Genomic DNA, 20,480 nt, shown 5'->3' with positions numbered 1-20,480 from the left:
TTTCCAGACAGGATATTTTGAAACATGCTTGGATCATATAACCAGAGCATGTAATATCATTCGTTTTATTGATGTACCGATACAATTATAGTGGAAGGATAACAGAAGGTCATTTTCCTTCTCTTACACTCCCCCAACTCTACTGTGGAGGACCATCTGGATGCTTTAAAGGAGATTTAGAGGGGCTGCTCAGAAAACTGTTCTACCAATGGACGGCATTCGATTGGTGAACAAGCCCATTAACTTCCCTCCATAATAAATAATAGCACGCCCCCCCCCCGTACTGTTTCAGTTTTAGAAATTTCTCCTCCCTCTTTCACTTAGCCTTGTTCTATTCTGGTTTACATAGAAAAAGGAATTGGGTTAACTATTTCAGTAGAGATCTCCCTTTGCCTGACATACTCTTCCTTCTCTTCTTACCTCATAAGTATGATCAGGTTTAGGAACGGTAATTTTGGATACTGTAAAATGAGGGCTTGCTGTACGGGGACGCATGTGTTCCACATGGATTGATTTTTCAAGTGATGTTTCTGCAGTCCTTTTAATCTACATTAACCAATAAAATGGGCATTGAGAAGGTTGTGCTACTTGCCAAATAGGAAAAAAAAGAAAAGAAAGACGCTTGACAGCCATTGGAAATGGCTGCAGGGTTAAAACTGAGCCTAACCTGTGTTGATACGTCCGTTTCCATTACTTCAGCAGCTGCAACATGTATTTTAGGAGGGATTCGAACCTCCTCAGTTTTCACCTCTTTGGTGACAACATGTGGTTCTGGTGGTGCCTCAACAACATGTCTTGTTAAAGCATGCTCTTTGTAGCCATAGTCCAGAACTGCCTGTTCAGAATAAGCTTCTTCGGCATAATCTGGTTCCCTGGGTTCTCTAATGCGTGCTTGGTCAACTGCATGAACAACTGTCGCTACAGCTTCAGCCTTTTTGCCAACATCAATCTAAAGGCAACATTTGCAAAACACTGATACATTCATGACAGAACAGCTAGCATAGAGCACATAACATTCAAAAACATTACATTTCCAGCCTTGTACTAGCCAACTATTTTTCTTATTTTATATGCACATACATTGCCAATTACAATTATATACGACATTTAATATCTCCATATTTTCTGCAATCTCTGTTCATTGAGGTAATATATATCATTCTTTAACAATGTTAAAGAAATGAATACTATACTGAATGCAGACAGTCTATGTTTACATTTAATATAGAAAGTACAAACTATTCAACCATATTAACAGGGAAGGGAGGGGAAGCGAGGAGACGAGAGGAGAGGAAAGGAAAGGAAAGGAAAGGAAGGGAAAGGGAAGGGAAGGGAAGGGAAAGGAAGGGAAGGAGATGAGCATTTTCAGATAACCATATTATATAAATATAATAGCATGGTTGATGAAGACTTACAGACACAAGCTTGTCAGAAATACACAAATAATTTTGCAACACATATTTCAGAAAGTTCTTTATCTATTTATAACAGATCCACTTAATTTCAAATGTGTCAAAATCATGTATTTGAATGTTTATTTTTTATGGTACTAATTGATATTTCTGTCCTAAATAAATCTATTTAAAAATATACCCCTCATGGAATTTAAAGAGACTGAATTTCAAGAAGGGGTGTTCAGGCTTCAGATTCAATCATATTCTGTTACCTGAAGTAAAACAAAGAAAAGAAGCACCATTTTCTCAATATTCTAATTGCACACTGTAGGAACTGTAATTAATTTCTGAGATGCATATAAAGTGTTCGAGAAGAACAATGCCATATGGTACTACTATTCTTTTGCTTTTATTGCTGCATATGTTATTTTATTTTTGGCTTGTAAATAGCCCAGATTTTGACTTTAAGATGGGTGGCTATACAAAGGTTTAAATAAATAATATTGGCACTGAGTCAAATGTTTGCATCGTTTTGAATAATTTGCATTAGTAAACGTCTGTTTCGGTGAATGCTATTCACCTGTTCTCTTTTGACAGCAACTTCTTCTCTGGTTCTTGATATTATATCTTGTTTCTTGTGTTCAATGATTTTTCGGAACTATGGCAATTTTTTCAGTCTCCTGTCTTACCTGATTGTATTATAGCAAGAACATAAGTTTTAGGTTACATAATGTCTCAAAACAAACCATAGTGACAGCAAAATTAAGAAAAAAAGATATGCTCTATTTATGGATAGAGAAAAGTTACTAGATTAAATGCTTTAGGTTCTGTCCTTGCAGAACACTCTTATTCCTGAAGCAGATAAATATTGACGCTTGGCTATAACTGATAGTACATGTTAAAAAACTGCAAGTTTAGCATATGAAGTTTGAAAGCCCCAAACACCATAACAGGGAAGCTCGTGAATATATTAGGTAAAGGTAAAGGTTCCCCCTGCACATGCATGCTAGTCATTTCCGGCTCTAGGGGCCAGTGCTTATCTTCATTTCTAAGCCAAAAGCCAGTGCTGTCCGAAGACATCTCAATGGTCATGTGGCCGCATGACTAAACGCCAAAGGCGCATGGAATACTGTTACCTTCCCACCAAAGGTGGTCCCTATTTTTCTACTTGCATTTTTTATGTCCTTTCGAACTGTTAGGTTGCAGAAGCTGGGAGAAGTAACAGCTCAGTCTGTTACTCAGTGCTAGGGATTCCAACCGCTGAACTGCCAACCTTCTGAGCAACAAGCTCAGCATCTTAGCCACTGAGCCACCACGTCCCATTGTGAATATATTATGGCACACCATATGAAAAGAATGGCAATTTCCATTTCTCTTAATGAATGCAACCAGGATAAGGTATGGAAGAGTTAGTAGATTATTGAAGAATTATGAGCATGTCAGTGTGAGAATGGGATATGAGAATGACCATCACATTAACAATGGTTCTATTCACCTTTTCTTGGATAAAGTGGGCTTGTGCTTCTTGTTTGGTAGCAACTCTCTCTGTAGTTTTTACTACTGGTGCAGGTACTTTGGGTTTGTCAGCTGTAATTACTACCTTAGGTACAGAAGGTTTCACAGGCTTCACAACTTCTTTCCTTGTCTGATGTTTACAGTTAAAACAGAGGTGTGATTATATATGTTGTGTTGCAAAAGTGTTCATTGGGACAGCAGCAAAAAGCAGACAGGAAGCAGTTAAAGCGCATGAAATTACAAAGAGGCAAAAATAAGAATGAAATTCTATCCAGATTCTAAACCACTGATATGCGGTCTTTGTACAGCTCCATATTTCGACATGGCTTTATTATATTTAATGGAGGTGACTTAATTGACTTAAAATGCAGAAGGGGCAAGCAGATAATTTATGAATGAAATGGAAGTAAACCACAGATTCTTTTCAGTGAAAAAGCTAGCTTTCTCTTTTATTTTTGAATTTAACAAGAACATAAGAACAATCTTTTAGAAAACCAGGGATGGCAGAGAATGTTTTTTTTTTGGGGGGGGGGGATTTTTACATAAAGAGATTTTGTTCATATTTTCTGGATCAATATGCAGATCGGAACATAGCTTATCTTCTCAACTGAGTTTACAAGGCATATATATGAAAAATATTAAAATAATATATTATGGAATATTATCTATTAAACACATCTCTGGATAAATTGACTGAAATTTCAGAATGAAGTTGCCTGAAAGCAATTTATGTTGAATTGATATCAGAATTACATGATTTGAGACAGACTGGATTCACACAAGAACCATGATGTTTTACATAATTGTTGATTTAAATCCATGTGGAACAAGTTATGGAAGAAAATAGTATTTTTTTGTAAAACAACCAAATTTAGTTCCTAACCTTTTAAAAATATTTGTAAAGCTAACATTAACGTATGTATATTATTAATTATGTCCTTTTGAAACTTCTTCTCATTGACCCCATTGGAAAAAGATCCAGAGAGAGCAATGAATCCAGTGGAGATTTTAAAAATGAGCAAAAATAGTTACTGAATTTCAGTGGATAATTTGAATACTGAAATCCCGCCCCCCCCCCCTCTTCTCCTTGATATATGCAATAACAATCAGACTGAAACCACCAATAAGCATTGAAACCACGAGTATCTTAATAAAGAAGATACAATCCATAAAATTTCTAGATGGAAGGCACTGGATTATTTCACATTTTTCCTTAAACCTTTTAACTTTGAAGGATTCCTTTGAGGTGGCTATGTAAGTTTTTGGAATGAATCAATGGAATGTTAATTAGGATTAAATTGATGCTTTGTTTTAACTAAATGAAGAGAACTTTTATAAAAGGGAGCAAAGTTGCTACTGCACGGAGTCCCAAGAAAATGAAGGAAAAGAAAAAGAAATGTGAAAATAAAGTTTGCAACTGAGCAGAAAGAAAATTGTGCAAAATGGATAATATTCACCTTTTCATGAGTGATGTGCATTTCTTCCCTTCTGGTCGATATTTCTTCTCTAGCTCTTGAAATCTGTTCTTGTTGCTTAAGTAATTCAGGAGCAATTATTACCTTGGGCACAGGAACTTTTCTTATCTAATCATGTGACAGCAAAGAAAGGATTCCAGTTATCAGATTGTCTTCCCAACTTCTCTAAAAATTAATATATTTTCAATAACAGAGTTAACTTTAAACAGCACATGGCCATTGTTCTGCAGACAGCTAGGTATTACAATAAATAAGTCTACTGAACTCCATCCTGGATTGCGATCCCATTGAGAATTGCAATTCTAGAATTGGAATATTTATATTTATTTATATTTATTTTATTTCGTCTTGTTTCATTTCATTCATTCAGGATAATTTTTAACAATGTTCAACCTGCTGTATTAAATTGGTTTGCATCTGGAGTCATAATGGGTGGCTTGACTAAGCAAACAACATCACAAACTTCATGCTTTGTAGATAAGTATTTGTATCGTTGTTATCATGGAATGCGGTCCACTTTCCTAGGAGGGCAGGAAGGCATTCCAGAAGAACAAGAGACAATTCAGTTCAGAGAGTTTGTATGATAGAAAGTGGGTGAAGACAGCTCTCCCTAATAGTTCCAGTGTATAAACTGATGGCAAATAAATGAACAGAAATCTCATTTTTGATTAGCAAAATACCCTGAAAATATTGTTTCCATGTGTCCTTATATCATTCAAAGCTCCCAGAAACCTGTCCAAAACTTTTTTTTTTGTATCCCATACTCCTGGCAGCTGACATGCACTATTTAAGGCATGCTGCACATGCTGAATGTCAAAACTGTGGTGGGGAAATATTTACCCCATGATTTTATTTTATTTGTGGAAAAGAAAGTGTTTCTTCAGAAGTGTCCCAAAATTGCTGAATATTTTTCTTTTCTTTCTCAGTTAGGCCCATGTTGACTTCTAAGTTTGTTATTTAAGTAAGTGATGTCAAAGCATTTACCACCAGAGAAATAAATTTGGGCTGCATTTTCTTGAACAATTTAGACTTAGACTAAATAGACTTAACAAAATTTAAACTAAACACTTAGATTTATATACCACTTTATTGTGTTTTATAGCCCCCTCTAAGCGGTTTACCCCACCATATTGCACCATACACAATTAGATTTGTTTTGAACAAAGCAAAATCCCAGGAGTTACTAAGTTGTTGCTTCATGGTTTGTGTACAATTTTTGGAATATCCCACAATTTCAAAAGCATTTTTTTCCATTCAAAAAATTGTTTAAGAAACTAGGGTACTATTGTTGCCTTCACCTAGTTCTAGAATTTTTGGGTTTCTAAGATCAAAACTTTTCTTTACTAAATTGGCCAATATAATTAGTCATATTTAATGTAGATACCTGATTTAGCGAGACTGTCAGAAATGACTAAATATATTGGGATATACCGGTATGGAAAATGTCAAGCTAGAGGAATGTCAAGTCAAGTCAAATCTTTATTACAATCATAGACAGTACAAAGTTAGAGATATCATTTCTAAAGAGGAATTCTTTAATGCATAAGAAACAAAGCAGAAATTGATGCTTATTTAATAGTGCTAATACATTTTATAACTAAAAAGAGGAAGGGGTCCCCCCACCAACATACAACTGATATTTACCTTTTCATGAGTAATGTGAATTTCTTCCTTTCTTGTAGGAATTTCTTCTCTAGCTCTTGAAATCAGTTCTTGTTCTTTAATTGTGTCAGCAGCAATTATTACCCTGGGTACAGGAACTTTCACTGCTTCTTTCTTATCTAATTTTATGGCAGAGGAAACAGAGTGTATTAATGGACTGAATCTAAACAAACAACGACAACAACAATATTTCTCAAAATGCATTGTACATGAGGTGAACATTAATCAGCACACGGGCAAGGTCTGGTGTAGGCTTCAAATAAATAAGCTTCAGCAACATAAGAGAGTCAGTTTGGTCTAGTGGTTAAGGCACTAACCTTAACCACTAGACCTCCTCCGAATTCCATCTACGATTAGGCCTCCTCGAATTCCATCTACTAGCCAGTGCAAACTGGCAACTACCCGGAGGAGAGCCTTCTCGGTGGCTGCTCCGACCCCTCTGGAACGAACTCCCCGTGGAGATTCGGACTCTCACCACCCTCCAATCCTTCCGCGCTGCTTTGAAGATCTGGCTGTCCCGGTGGCCTGGAGTTAAGATTCCAACCCCACCCGAATTGTGTGACTGTTGTGCCTCCTTTTTAATATGTTGTATTGTTTCCATATTGGAATACTATTGTCCTTTCCCCCCCTCCCTTTTTGAATTGTGAGCCGCCCTGAGTCCCCCCAGGAAAAGGGCGGCATACAAATAAAGGAAATTCAATTCAATTCACTAGGCTAGAAAGTGGGAGACTGTGAGTTCTAGTCCCTTCTTGGGCAGGGACACTGGTGAGGTATCCTTGGGCTAGTCACTGTCACTCAGGATCTCTCCCAACCACCTCACAGCATTGTTGTACGGGGGAAACAGGAGGAGGAAGGTGCGTTGGATAAGTTTGCCATCTTGAGATATTTGTAAAATAATAAATATGGGACCAAAAATAAATAACGTCTCATGGCTATTCAGCATGTTGACTATCATCGCATTTGTTATGAGGAGAGGAGGGGGGCGAATTCCCTCCTATTCACTGATAGTGTACTGTGGAAATGAAGCTTGCTGATGAAACTAAATTGGCTATTCACCTTTTCCTCAGTAATCTGCATTTGTTCTTGTTTTGTGTAACGCTTCTCTGTGTCTCAATATCATTTCTTGCTCTCTGGTTTTTTCAGCAGTAGCGGTAATTACTATGCCAGCTTCTTTTTTAACCTATATTTTAATGAAAAAAAAAAGAAAGCTATAACATTTAATTTCATCAACCTGTAAAAAAGTATACAAAATATAAAAGCAACTGAAGATAAATATATTTGGGGATAAAAGTTAGTTTAAGCTCAGAAAGGTGGAAAAAATAAATGAACTTTCAGGAAAAAAACTGACAAATGGATTAATGAAAGGAATGGAATGGAATAACAGAGTTGGAAGGGACCTTGGAGATCTTCTAGTCCAACCCCCTGCTCAGGCAGGAAATCCTACACCACTTCAGACAAATGGTTGTACAATCTCTTCTTTAAAACCTCCAGTATTGGAGCCTTCACAACTTCTGATTAATTAATATGATTATGTTTTTCATCAAGGTTATTTAATTGGTTCAAAGCCTATTTTTAAATTGCTAACCAATTCTTAACATTAACACTGGTGGATTTGGTATCATTATAACATGCTCACTTACAATATTGACCAATAGTTGTTCATTTTCTGCAAATGCCTACTTTGGCAGTATTAATGGAAAACAAGGGGAGAGTGTTATTTATTGTCACTTTGGTTTATATCTACCTGCTCCTGGACATGCGGAATGTGTACTGCGGTTGTGGCTGTCCTTTTAGCCATCTGCTCTACAGCACTTGGAAGAGGTTCTCTCACTCTGGCCATGTCAACAGCTGCAACAACCGTAGCAACAGCTGCTGTTTTGTCATGTCCTGCCAGGATAAAAGAAATCCAAATGAAGCATGAAAAGACAGCTCATTGGCCTACAGCATCAGCAACATGAGCATAGGTGCAAACAAGCATCTGCTTTGCCAGATTGTCCTGTGACAAATTATAGCACCACACTGTCCAAATAGGGGTCGGCATATTGCAGCCCAGGGGCCAATACTAGCCCGGTTCTGTTTTTTTTTTTAATATGGCTTCTGAGCTAAGAATGGATTAGTCAGGTAGCAGATTGCTAGGGCCGAACTTCATCCAAGATCTTAAGTGAGGGTAATGGAGCAGGGAAAGGTCATGGTGTACTGGACATGGCAGTAGCCTAATTAGCACCTCTTTTGTTGGTGGCCAGCACCATAAGGCTGCCGTGTTCTTGGCCTGCACATCTGCCAGACAGACTCTGTGGAGGCAGAGGAGGAAGGATCTGGGCCATTTATTAAAAAAAATGTTGCCAAACCCTGGCCTAAATACCGGCATGGCAAATAACAACAACAGAGGCCCTAATTTCTCCTAATCAGACCGATTCTGTTCAAAATCACATTGCTTTGAGAAAAACCCTCTACTCCTTGCACAGTATTTTTTTTGGCAAGTCTCTCAACCTCTGTAGCGCGGCAGCACCAATTGCCAATGTGGCTTCTGCCGCAGCAGCTCCGCTGATAGCAACCTGTTCATGCACTCCGTATCTCCTTCCCATCTTCTTCAGTCCTCATCTGGGTGGTGCTCGAGTTACCTGTGTCTTTCATTCTGGTTTCTGAAGTGGCTACGTAGCCTTCCTGTTTCCAAGGAGGAAGCACCTCAGTCCCCATTGCTGCTGCGGCCTGTGTTTTTCCCGGACCAAGAGTGGTGATCTCACAGCCTGATGGCGCCGTAGAGACTGAGAGCCTTGTAACTCCAGCAGGAGACACCGATCTGTTACAACAACAACAACAAAAAAGAATTTATATTGATGCTACGTGAAGAACAGCTCATCAAAGTGATTGTGGGAAGGTGGAAAAACTAGGCCCACCGGTAACCCTTCAGAATACCCAATTCCATCAAAAGTTCTTTTCTTTTGTTTTTCCTTTTTTTTTTCCCTTTTGGGGGTGGGGTGGGGGTGGAACAGCTGTATTTTAATTATCCCCAAAGATGCATTAGCCCCTCTCTTCCTTGCAGTAGATGACAGATACCAATTTCTTTTTTTCAAGGAAAGCATGATTTCAACAGGCTTTTCCCTCAACCAGATAAGAGCTGAAAATACTACCAGAGCAACAGAGATAAAGAGAACACTGCATCCACAGAATGTTGGAAATCTCAAACAACCAGTGAAGAAGGCTAGGTGTATTGTACATCAATTTCTTCTCAGAACAAACTGTCTGCCACATTGGGTTTAGTTGGCACCACAAACAGGCAGCCAGGCTTTTCTGTTTTCTTTGAACTCAATGATTAGGCCTGGAGCCCAATTTTTCCACTACATCAAATTTTAAGGCTTTTCTGTACTTCTTCGGGCTGTTATTTCCACTGGATTCATGTTCAGATTTGAGGTCATTATTTCCCTCAGGGTCATCACAAGGTGGCATCTTTATTTCTTTAGTAATGGGAACTTCAGATGGAAATTGACAGCTGTTTATTCTCAGTTTGAAGTGGGAAACATATGAAATTTATGAAACTTCTTTCCAATGGATATTCAGTTACGTAACTGTAGATAACTCACAGGAATGTATAATAGCAGTGTTGGCTGCAAATATTTTGCTGCACTGCTTAAAGATCAATGTTTGCCTTGGGAAAGGCACAGTGGGATTCTCCAGATGTTCTTGAATTTTAATTCTCATCAGCTACCGCAACTATAATTAATAACAATGAGGAATTCTGAGAACCGCAGGGCCACCCTTTACTTTTTCCTGACCTGGGCCAAATTTTACATGTGAGTGGTTTACCTGACTGGAGATGGTGTTGGACCTCTCACATGTCGTACAGGAGATGGGGACTGTCTGATTGGGGATGGTGATTGCTGGCGTGCCATCTGTACTTTGGCTGCAATGATTGGCGGAGTCGGTGATTTAGAAGGTGGGTGAGGAAGCATCCGTGGGGCTGCCTTGTGGGGCAGCTGCTGCCCAGTGGCACTTTCTATAATCATCTCAGCAGTTGCAAGTGTTCTGGCATCAAAGTGAGCTTCAATCTTCTGCAAAGTAAAGATCAAGAATACTCATGAAAATCCAGTTAAAACCCCCAGCCTTTGAAGTGGTTGGTAACACCATTTGACAAATTACCAACCTTTTCAGTTCGGGTTTGTCGTGTGTTTGTGTAATCTGAGCAGTCGAAACAATCGTCTTTGTCTTTTTAGCGGGAACGGCTTCTTCATCGCCTTAGAGAAAAGAGAGTCATTAGAATTGGTTCTGGGAGGAGAGGAGAGAAGTATATTTGTGGTTCCAGTTATTTATGGGTTCATGTATAGAATTGCCAAGAGAGCTGTGCAGATTTAGCCACAAATTTCCCAGCAGCTTTGCTCAACTTGAAAGAGACGTTACCCATTTATAGAAAAACACCATAAGGAAAAATAAATAAATAACTGAATAAATTAACTCTCTCAGGCGCAGATTAATAAAGAGAGCAATTCATTTCAAATTAGCCTCTTCATACTATACTAAGAATATAATGCAGAATAGTCAAGTCTAAGTCTATTTAGAAAAAAAAACCCACTGCATTTAATGGGGACAATGCCTAGATAAGGGAGCCTAAGCAAAACTCTCGGAAGGTATTTCCTTATGAAATATAAGGTATAAAACCAAGTAACCAATGGATGGCCAAACAGCCATCATCTTTTGTTCCTTCATACTTAACAGAGTGAACATTCAAAAGGGTACAATAAGCATGCCCATAAAAATTATCCCTTTTTTCATCAGGTTTTCTGGGCACAGGAAAGCTTTGTAAGTTAGATATTCTTGTAATACGTTTTGGATTTTAGCCAGGTAACCACCTAATGATTTAGCCTTAGGAGCAGGTAGAGTGGGACACTGATACATTTGTGTATTTCTTTTCTACTTCAGTCCTTCCCACTGGGATATCTAAATGCCTAATGAGGGCTGGAATGACGACTAGGAAAACACAACTTCCAAAGTATTTGGGATCATTGAACATCACATTAAGCCATTGCATTAGCCCTGGCTTGTTACATAAACCACCATAACCACGTTCTGTCATAATTGCAGATTAACAGAGTTGGAAGGGACCTTGTAGGTCATCTAGTCCAACCCCCCAAGCAGGATTTCTAACAAATGGCAGTCCAATGTGAATTCACAAATCAAGGTTCATTAATCCCAATAGCTGAATTCACACTTTATGTCAGAAATGATTTTGCCTTAAATAAATAAAACAAAAATGACATTATTACTTAGTGTGATGTGTAAATCTAACCTATATAGATTTAGGTCCATGTTTTTTTTTTCTTTTACTGTGTGCACGTCAATACAGTACTGTGAGGCCTGGATTTTTGCTCCTTCACAGGCCTGCAACTGCAGTATATGCTTAAACAGTTGCTCTGAGACTACGACATCCAGCACAAGAAACCCTGGAGTGAAAAATTCAGTTGATTTACTGGATTTTAGATTAATACAATGTAAAACAATTACAAATATAAACACTGTGCCTCACGCTAGCAATAAGTTAGCCTACTTGTTTTTCTTGTATTAACAGGGGAGGAAAAGAAGCGAACATTTGTTGCTGTTGCTTCTGAAAACAATCTTATCTTTTGTCACGCTGAAGTATTTATGATCAGCTGGTGTCCAGGGTGAAATTTTACAGCCACATTAAAATCACCTGAGAGAAATGGAATTGATGGATTTGTTGACAGAAGAGCAATCATTGTGAAGTTTGCTGCCTTGATGATGGAATAAAGTTTTGAAAAGAGACAAACATTCTTGGTTGACTATCTAAAGACTAGTCTTTACCTTGAATGAGCAGTTCGGCTGTTGAAGTAGCTCGTCCCACGCTATTAGTGGCATTCACTGAATAGGTTCCGGAGTCTTCTGGGTAAGCTTCTGCAATTATTAAACTGTAGAGGTCTCCTTCATGTAAAATTTGAAAATCGGGGGAGCTTTGAATTTCTGCTCCATCCCGATAGAACTTCACCACAGGTGTAGGGATTCCAGTCACTCTCACGTCAAGTCGAACTTGACTTCCTTGTCGAGTAGTCATGCTCTGTAGTCGTTGTGAAAAGTTGGGTGGCGCTGTTTCAGCTGGGAGAGGAGGCGGAAAAGGAGGAGGTTGTATAAGCAAGAACAAACATAAGGAATATCATAGCTCTCCTTCCTACTAAAGTTCTTGTGTCTGTAAGATTTAACTGGGCTAAATGGTGCATCATAGGACAAAACCTTTTGAACCAAGATACCTCAGATAGGCTGACAAACAGATAGGCCTGGGATCCATGACTACCATAGTACTGGAATTTGGCAAGTTTTATAAAATGTTTTATGATATAAAAAAATCATTTTAAACATAATACAAAATGTCTTAAACATTTCTTGTGGTCAGTTAGTGATGTTCGACTGTGTTATACAGTTAAACATGGGCTACTTGCAAGGCAGATAGATTTCTGATATCTCGCTGATTTTTTAAAGAACTTTTCAAGTATATTAGAAACTTTGCTTCTGTTGAAGGTAAGGAATCTGGTAAGGAAATATCCTTGAAACAATGACCCAAGTGTTGCAAACTCTGCCTCTGCAAATTGACAGAGGATTTCAATTGGCAGAGAGGCTGAATCCAAAACTCTCTGGAGCCAATTACCTCCCAAAGACCCATTAGATCGCACAGGGCCGGCCTCCTCCGGTTCCATCTACCAGCCAATGCCACCTGGCTACGACCCGGGGGAGGGCTCTCTGTTGCAGCTCCGGCCCTTTGGAACGAACTCCCTGCGGACATTCGGACCCTCACCTCTCTCCCTGCTTTCCGAAAAGCCGTTAAAACCTGGCTGTGTCGGCAGGCCTGGGGTTGATGACTCCCTTCCCCTCTCGACAGGTGTGGTTGTTGGTCATTTTAATATGTGTATTTTGTACTTGTATGTTTCCCCTTCCCGTTTAAGTTGTTCGCTGCCCTGAGTCCCTTTTAGGGAATAGGGCGGCATATAAATAAAACTTAAACTTAAACATATGTAAGTTGCCTTGAGAGACCGCCTGCTGCCAATTACCTCCCACAGACCCATTAGATCTCACAGGGTTGGCCTCCTCCGGGTTCCATCTACCAGCCAATGCCATCTGGCTATTACCCGGAGGAGGGCCTTCTCTGTGGCAGCTCCGGCCCTCTGGAATGAACTCCCTGCAGGGATTCGGACCCTCACCTCTCTCCAGGCCTTCCGAAAAGCCGTCAAAACCTGGCTTTGCTGGCAGGCCTGGGGGTGATGAGTTTCCTCCCCCTCGACATGTATGGTTGTGCGGCTGTTGCTTATTTTTATTATTTGTATTTCGTTTTTTATGTTCCCCTTTTTTCCCTTTTGAATTGTTCGCCGCCCTGAGTCCTCCCGGAGAAGGGCGGCATATAAATAATAAAATTCCATTCCATTCCATTCCTATAATTCTGAAATATGGGGCAGAATTTTAAAAAGGCACACAGAGGTAAGGTTTTCTAAATGTTAAAACGACACTTTTATTGAAATAGCAAGAGGTAGCCAGAGGCAAGATCTGGGTTGTTGGACCCTACGAAATAAATAAAATAAACATAAACATAAAGCAGAATGTGGACATATAAGTTTGATTGTTTATAGAAATACATATAAGGCAGTCTTCATATTTACCATTTATTTACTGGCATTATTTGCAATTAAATGCTAATATTGAGGGGTATGCTAGATTTTTAAAAACCTAATAAGTAACCATATTTGCTAAGTCACAAAATTTTTTGAAGGGGAGAACCTTGTTTAATGTGATCTCTTAATACATTTTATCAATTTAATCTCCATCTTTGTAGAGTCTATTCACCAGTTTTATGATGAAAGATTGAAAGTGCCAACTGCAACTGGTTCCATAGCTACAACCTACCAGTGACAAGTAGTTCTGCAGTACTTGTGGCTTGTCCAGATCCATTGGTGGCTTGTAGGGTATATCTTCCACTGATATCTGCGGTCACGGCAGGGATCACAAGTTTAGCGCGGCCATCGCTAAATGAGATCTGCGCACCAGGCAGAGTTGCAGTAGAAATAACCTGGCCATCCCGATACCAGCTCACCTCAGGAACTGGGAAACCTTGAGAAGGAGAGTAAGTAAAAGTAAATACTCATAAAGTCCAATTGGCATCAGTCCTAAAATACCACCAGTTTTTCCTAGTGTATATGTTATAGTTGCTAAGGGCTGAATCAAGGTTTTCAGTAATTGAGATAAAATGAAAGAAATGGCTTGCACTGGGGAAACTCTATACTTACTGCAACCAACTCCACAAAATAGAATAAGGCTCAATTTATTTTATATTTGGTTGGTTTATTATCATTATTCTGTTGTTTTGCATATACACTGAGAATGTATGCACCAGAGACAAATTTCTTGGTCAAATAAAGTATCCTATTCTATTCTATTCTATCTATTCTATTCTATTCTATTCTATTCTATTCTCTACTCTACTCTACTCTACTCTACTCTACTCATTCCATTCCATTCCATTCCACTCCACTTCAGTCTACTCTACTCATCCATCCCATCCCATTCTATTCTATTCTATTCTATTCTATTCTATTCTATTCTATTCTATTCTATCTATTCTATTCTATTCTATCTATTCTATTCTATTCTATTCTATTCTTGTGTAATATTCAGATCTGCTTTCTTCAGGATATAGTTTGCTGCTCTTTCCTCTGAATATCTGATAAAAGAAGTATTTATATTCTTAGATGGTATTACTGGAGAAAATATATATTTAAATGCCCGATGCTTGTGAAGGAAAGATATGTAGGCAGAATGATAAAAGATATACTTTTTGTGATTTAGGAGGTCAGATTTCAAGAGAAAAATGTTCATAGAGTTTTGGTGCATTATAATAACCAAGCGCTGAATCATTGTCAAATCTGTCCAACATAATGAGTAACTTGGGGGAACAAGAGATTTTAACCTTGTGTAATATGAGTTAGAGTTGCCATAAGATTGCAATGGTTGAAAGGTTGGGTTGAAAAGCAAAGCAAGAGAGACTCAGTACTACTTCACACATCATGCTGAACTGTACTTGGTTTGCTTTTGGTAATGATATGTGACCCTACTGACTATGTTTTAGAATTATGAACAAATGCAATCACAGTTTCAGAAATTGAACCTCGCTGTAATGTAAGGCAAGTATTACCACCAGAGGTAGGTTCCTACCGGTTCGCACCAGTTCGGTAGAAGTGGTTCGTCAAATCTACCGAACCAGTTAGAAGAGGTTCCACCAGTGGACCCGGAAAGCAGGTCACACCTACAGAAGAGGTTCCAAAAATTTTTGAAACCCAACACTTGTCTACTAAGATCACTGTTCAATGAAGCCCAGGGAATGTGGTAGAGGGATTTTACTTTGAGAGATACAAGGAAGAGTATGGTTGGATGAAAAATCTGAAGCATGATTACTCCACTCTAGCAATAGAGTGCTAAGAGTCTAAGAGTGCTACGGCAATAGCAATTAGCACAATAGCAAAGTAGAGTGCTAGAATCTAAGCATTTAAGGCTACGCATCTTAAAGATGCCAAGGTTGAGGAACACTGATCTCAAGGTTGTTTAAGATGGGGAAATGAACCAAATAGAGAAAGAAACAACTTAATTTTTTTCCTGTCTGATTGCTCACTTATATTCTCAGTTCCATACTTCTATATTCAATTATTTCCCTTGCTAACTTTTTCTTCTCTCAGAATAAAGACTTGTCAAAAAACAGCAGTCAATGGAGAGAGACACTACTTGGAAACCATGATTGCCATGTGAATGGGGAGGATTGACACATATTTGATGCAAAGTTCTGTGGAATTTATCAATGTTTTATAAAAAAAGGAAGAAATAAAACAAAATATTATGTTTAGAAAATTTAAAGAATGACAGAGGCTGCCTTATATTTTGTCTAAAATCTAATGATAGAAACAGATTATATTTCCTATGAAATCTTCTGGGTAGCGGGGTGTCAGTATTAATTTATGGTCCTCTTTCTATTAGGTAAATATTGTCACTTTCTAGCAGTACACAATTTAACAATAGTATGGACTAATTTCAGTGGCATGTTCTAGAAAGTTTTAGGGTCAATATCAATATTGGTATGTTTAAAAAGTGCTTTTCAATAATCTACTCCCAAAGTGCTGTAACGACATGAAAAGAAAACTTACATAAAAAGTACAATTGGAGCATATAACATTAAGTTATTTTAAGCCACAACATTTCGGTCAATTAAAACTTTCAGGCACCCACCCCAATAACGTCAAATAGTCATGACCATAACAGATAGAGGACCCATACAGATGTTTTAAATACAAAACTACTCAAATAATATAGAAAAGCAGAAGGATCTGGTTTAAACTTCACAAGTGCATACATGAAGAGTGTCTATGTCCATGTGTATGTGTGTGCATGCATATGCATGCACACACCTCATGTATTCCCTCTACTTAATTGTTGTTGAACCTTCAGTTGTTCTGAATTATGGTTGTGGACATCATTCAATTGGGAAAAAATATCTGCACACAAAGGCGACTTAGACATATGCCAAATTGCAGAAAGGCTTGGCATGTTGAAGTACATACAAGGCCTATCTCAAGAATCTGAGAAGCCTAGGACACATGTTTATTTGTCCCCTATTAAGTACGGTAGCCATTTTCCTACTTAATTCTCACAACGTCCTTTATTTTCTTTTCCTGACGGAGAGAAATCAAAGGAGAAATCAAAAGTAGGGAAGTAAATCCCATTCACTGAAATAACTCTTGGGATTTTAAGTGATCATCATATTTGAATATGAAAGCTTTGATTGGCAAATATTGATTCCAATTATCATTTCAAATTCTGAACTAACCCTTGGATAAAACCTGGGCAATTGATTCTTTTTATAATATATACTGTATATCTATATATCTTTTGAAGTTAGTGATAGGCTAAATTTGCTTCTGCAACTGCAGCATGTGGAGCATGGCTAATGAGTATTACCCTTTCTCTGATATCTTATAATTTCCAGCTCAGAATAAATAATTGAAGTTAATATGATTCAGAGAACAAAGCCAAACAGCTGGGATTTCAAAGTAAGGTCTATACCAGAGACCTTTTTAGAGGAAGCGAGCCCTGCCTTGATTCTTCATTACTTAAATTCTGCTCATTGTTCATTGTATCATTACAGCAGCCAAGTTAATATGCATATTGTTTTTCCTTGGTGAAATAGATCTATTGTCAGCATATAATCCAAATATGCATATGATATAATGTTGGTGGATGTTCTGAATCAAGTGGCATCACAATCAAAGTTTTTTTTAAGCACATACAAATTGGTGCACATATGAAAGAGATAGGACTTTTAGGCGACAATAACTATAGTTTGTTGCTACCATTCTGATATAAGCTAGAAAACATTATATACTGCATATAGATCAGTGGTAGGTTCCGGATCCTGTTCCAACTGGTACGGTTGGAATGGGCCCCGGCATCCACTGGACGTGCGCAGCGTGCACATGCGTCGTACTGCCCAGCGATGCATCTGTGAGCCTCCGTAATGCTCCAGCTGCTCAGTGGAGTGTCACACAGGCACTGTATGTGTTGTGTGTGTGCTCATGGAAATGCCAAAGACTTCAAAGACAGGTAAGGAGCACGAGCAGGCAGGTGGGCCCTCCAGAGCACTGTATCAGAACAGTACCCAGTGCTCCGGGCAGGCTCCGGTATGCCCATACCGGGACATACCACCTGTAACCCACCACTGATATAGATTCAAGGCTTGAGCCATTTCAAAAGGTAATGCTAGCTTACAATTTAAGAGTCAGGAAATGAACTCCTAATGGTTCATGATCATTATTGCTGTGATCCACAAGCTCACCCTGAGATACCATTGTTTCCACTTGGCATCCATCAGGGCTCCCATGTTTGGGTTGTAAATATTTAGAGAACCGCTAGCTGGGAAAATAATCTGCATGACCATGCTTCCACCTATTGGCCATTTGGAATTTGTGGTCTGGCTATGTTAATTTTAGTCTTAGAAAATAAAACCTGTGACCCAGGGATGGGTTCCTGCCAGTTCCAACCTCTTCTATAGAAGAGGTTCCACAAATCTACAGTGCCGTTTAGAACCGGTTCCAGCTCCCTACCCCCGCCCGTCCGCACATCATCAAGATGAAGAGCAAGAGGAGGAATTCTGGGTTGAAGTCCACAAGTCTTAAAGCTGTCAGTTTGAACACCCCTGGGGTTTTTTTTCTAAAGGGTTAGGGGTGCAAGGGTCTTGTAACTTGACAGCTTTAAGACTTGCATGCTTCAAATGCCAGAGTTTCTGAGCCAACGTTTTGGTTGCTAAGCAAGAGCGTTGTTAAGTGAGTTTCACCACATTTTACAAGTTGGCTACGCCCACCCAGTCACATGACTGCCAAGCCATTCCCACTCGGTCACATGGCCAGCAAGCCACTCCCACCTGGTCACATGGTTGGCAAGCCACTCCCACAAAGCAGGCAACACCTACAGAAGAGGTTCCAAAAAAATTTGAAACCCACCACTGCTGTGACCGTAGCCCAATGATTTATTTGCAAAATACAAAGGGGGGAATATGAGGTGAATGCTAAGTGGGGAGTAGGGAATAACGGCAACAATTTAAGTTCTGGTAAATAGATGTTTTGAGCATGGCCATGCCCAAGGTAAATGCCATTTTCTTGGTGTGTCCATAATATACTGTACTGTCAAAGTTCAAAATGCATCCATTGACTCCATACTCCCTGACCTACCCTGATGTACTGATGATTTCCCAGTCTTCAAATTTATACAGAAGCAATAATTGATCTCTTCCCGCAATTATATCTTCTTTTACCTCTCTAATATACAACTGACGAAGCTTCCAGGATAGGAAGTGAAATGTTTTTCCTCAAAAAATCAGTCCAGTTGCCGTAGTTGCCTGATACAACTATGATCTGAATAACTGAGAATCTTTATAGACATTTGATTAATAGAGTCCTACCCTACATCTGTCTGTCAGTTTTTCTAAAGCCCCAGAAAAGCTGCCCTCATAACCATTTTTGAAGATCTCAGCCGCAGGAAGGAAAACAATAACCATAAAAATACATGGACACTCACCACTAATATGAGCCTCAAAGGTTGCGGCACTACCCTCCAGTGCCACAACACTTTGTAACGGCTGCGTAAATGTTGGTGCTTTGCTTGTCATTTTTGCTGGCACTCTGGAATGAAAGATAGACATAAAAATAGAGGGTGAGAAAACAATTTGTGGAAAGCAACAGCATAAAAAGCAACATAAATAGGTGGTGTAGAGGGATTGTTCTACTTAGATTAGATCTGTGGCTCTTGAATGGGTCGCTTTTGTTAATGCGCCATTTACAGAAATTTAACCCATTAAATTGTTTTTCTATACTGCCCATCTACTGATTAATACAGTCGTAACAAATTGTCAATAGTTCAAACAAGCAACAGAACAGAAAAACTGTGTCAATAAAGAGGTTACTTTTTAATGTTGAATTTGCCATATCTTTATATGTAAACACTTCTTAATCCCCTCTCAACTGGAATTGGACAACAAAAACCCCCAAATGGTTTGAAAATTGGAATTTATTTTTTTCCTACTAAATAAAAGCATAATAGAATGATTTTTTTTCTTAAAATAATTATTTGAAAAGTTTCCCTTACTGTGGAAAAATGGTTTTGGTAAGAGGCCATTACAGAGGAAGAAAGGAAAAAAAAAAAGGGAAAGGAAGGACAGGAAAGAATAAGAGAAAAAGAAAAGAAGAAGAAAGAAGAAAAGAAAAGAAAAGAGAAAAGAAAAAGAAAAAGAAGAAGAAAAAGAAAAGAAAGAAAAAGAAAGAAAAGAAAGAAGAAAAGAAAAAGAAAAAAGAGAAAGAAGAAAAGAAGAAAAGAAGAAAAGAAGAAAGAAAAGAAGAAAAGAAGAAAAGAAGAAAAGAAAAGAAGAAAAGAAAAGAAAATGCAAAAGTATAAGCAGGGCAGTTGAATCTAGGAGAGAGGGAGAGAAGGCCAAGTTTGAAATGTGAGCTTGGCTATAAGATAACAACTGACATTGATGGTTTGAACAACTGCAGGAAAGTACAAAATCAGTAAAACTATACTTTGTCCAGTATAATATTTGTTGCTAACACAATGTCCCCACTCTCTTGTAAACCACGAAAAGATATCTATATATATCCAAACAAGAATAACTGATTTTATTGCAAAATGTTTCTTAATATGGATGCCCATCAGTATCAAATCAATTTATTCTGTTATATTAACTGAGTACTAAATGTTAACTTGATATTTATTATGATTTATAATAGGATTGGACAGAGTCAAAGGGGGTTATGACAGCCAAAATAGAATTCCAGTAATGTCAATGATTTATGTGAGGCCTATTTTTTCTTGGCCACCTTAAAAAATTGCTATGGTTTTAAGTTTGGAA

At 38.4% G+C, this 20,480-nt stretch overlaps 1 protein-coding gene across 1 annotated transcript in view; it reads right to left on the bottom strand.

The window, feature by feature from the left end:
- Positions 1–19,241, bottom strand: part of LOC116522425 (titin-like) — a 309,289-nt gene extending 290,048 nt beyond the window's left edge. Inside the window, 14 exon segments of the mRNA XM_032237329.1 lie at positions 421–546; positions 668–949; positions 2,890–3,039; positions 4,367–4,492; positions 6,029–6,165; positions 7,775–8,024; positions 8,563–8,623; positions 8,625–8,846; positions 9,851–10,095; positions 10,188–10,211; positions 10,214–10,278; positions 11,861–12,148; positions 13,943–14,146; positions 19,151–19,241. Coding sequence (XP_032093220.1) covers positions 421–546; positions 668–949; positions 2,890–3,039; positions 4,367–4,492; positions 6,029–6,165; positions 7,775–8,024; positions 8,563–8,623; positions 8,625–8,846; positions 9,851–10,095; positions 10,188–10,211; positions 10,214–10,278; positions 11,861–12,148; positions 13,943–14,146; positions 19,151–19,241 — 2,271 coding nt within the window.
- Positions 19,242–20,480: the final 1,239 nt, after the last annotated feature.

This window comes from Thamnophis elegans, chromosome 1 (genome assembly GCF_009769535.1).
Source record: "Thamnophis elegans isolate rThaEle1 chromosome 1, rThaEle1.pri, whole genome shotgun sequence".
Taxonomy (NCBI): domain Eukaryota; kingdom Metazoa; phylum Chordata; class Lepidosauria; order Squamata; family Colubridae; genus Thamnophis; species Thamnophis elegans.
Note: the sequence above shows the minus strand (reverse complement) of the source record. Positions and strands in the feature narration are given on the sequence as shown.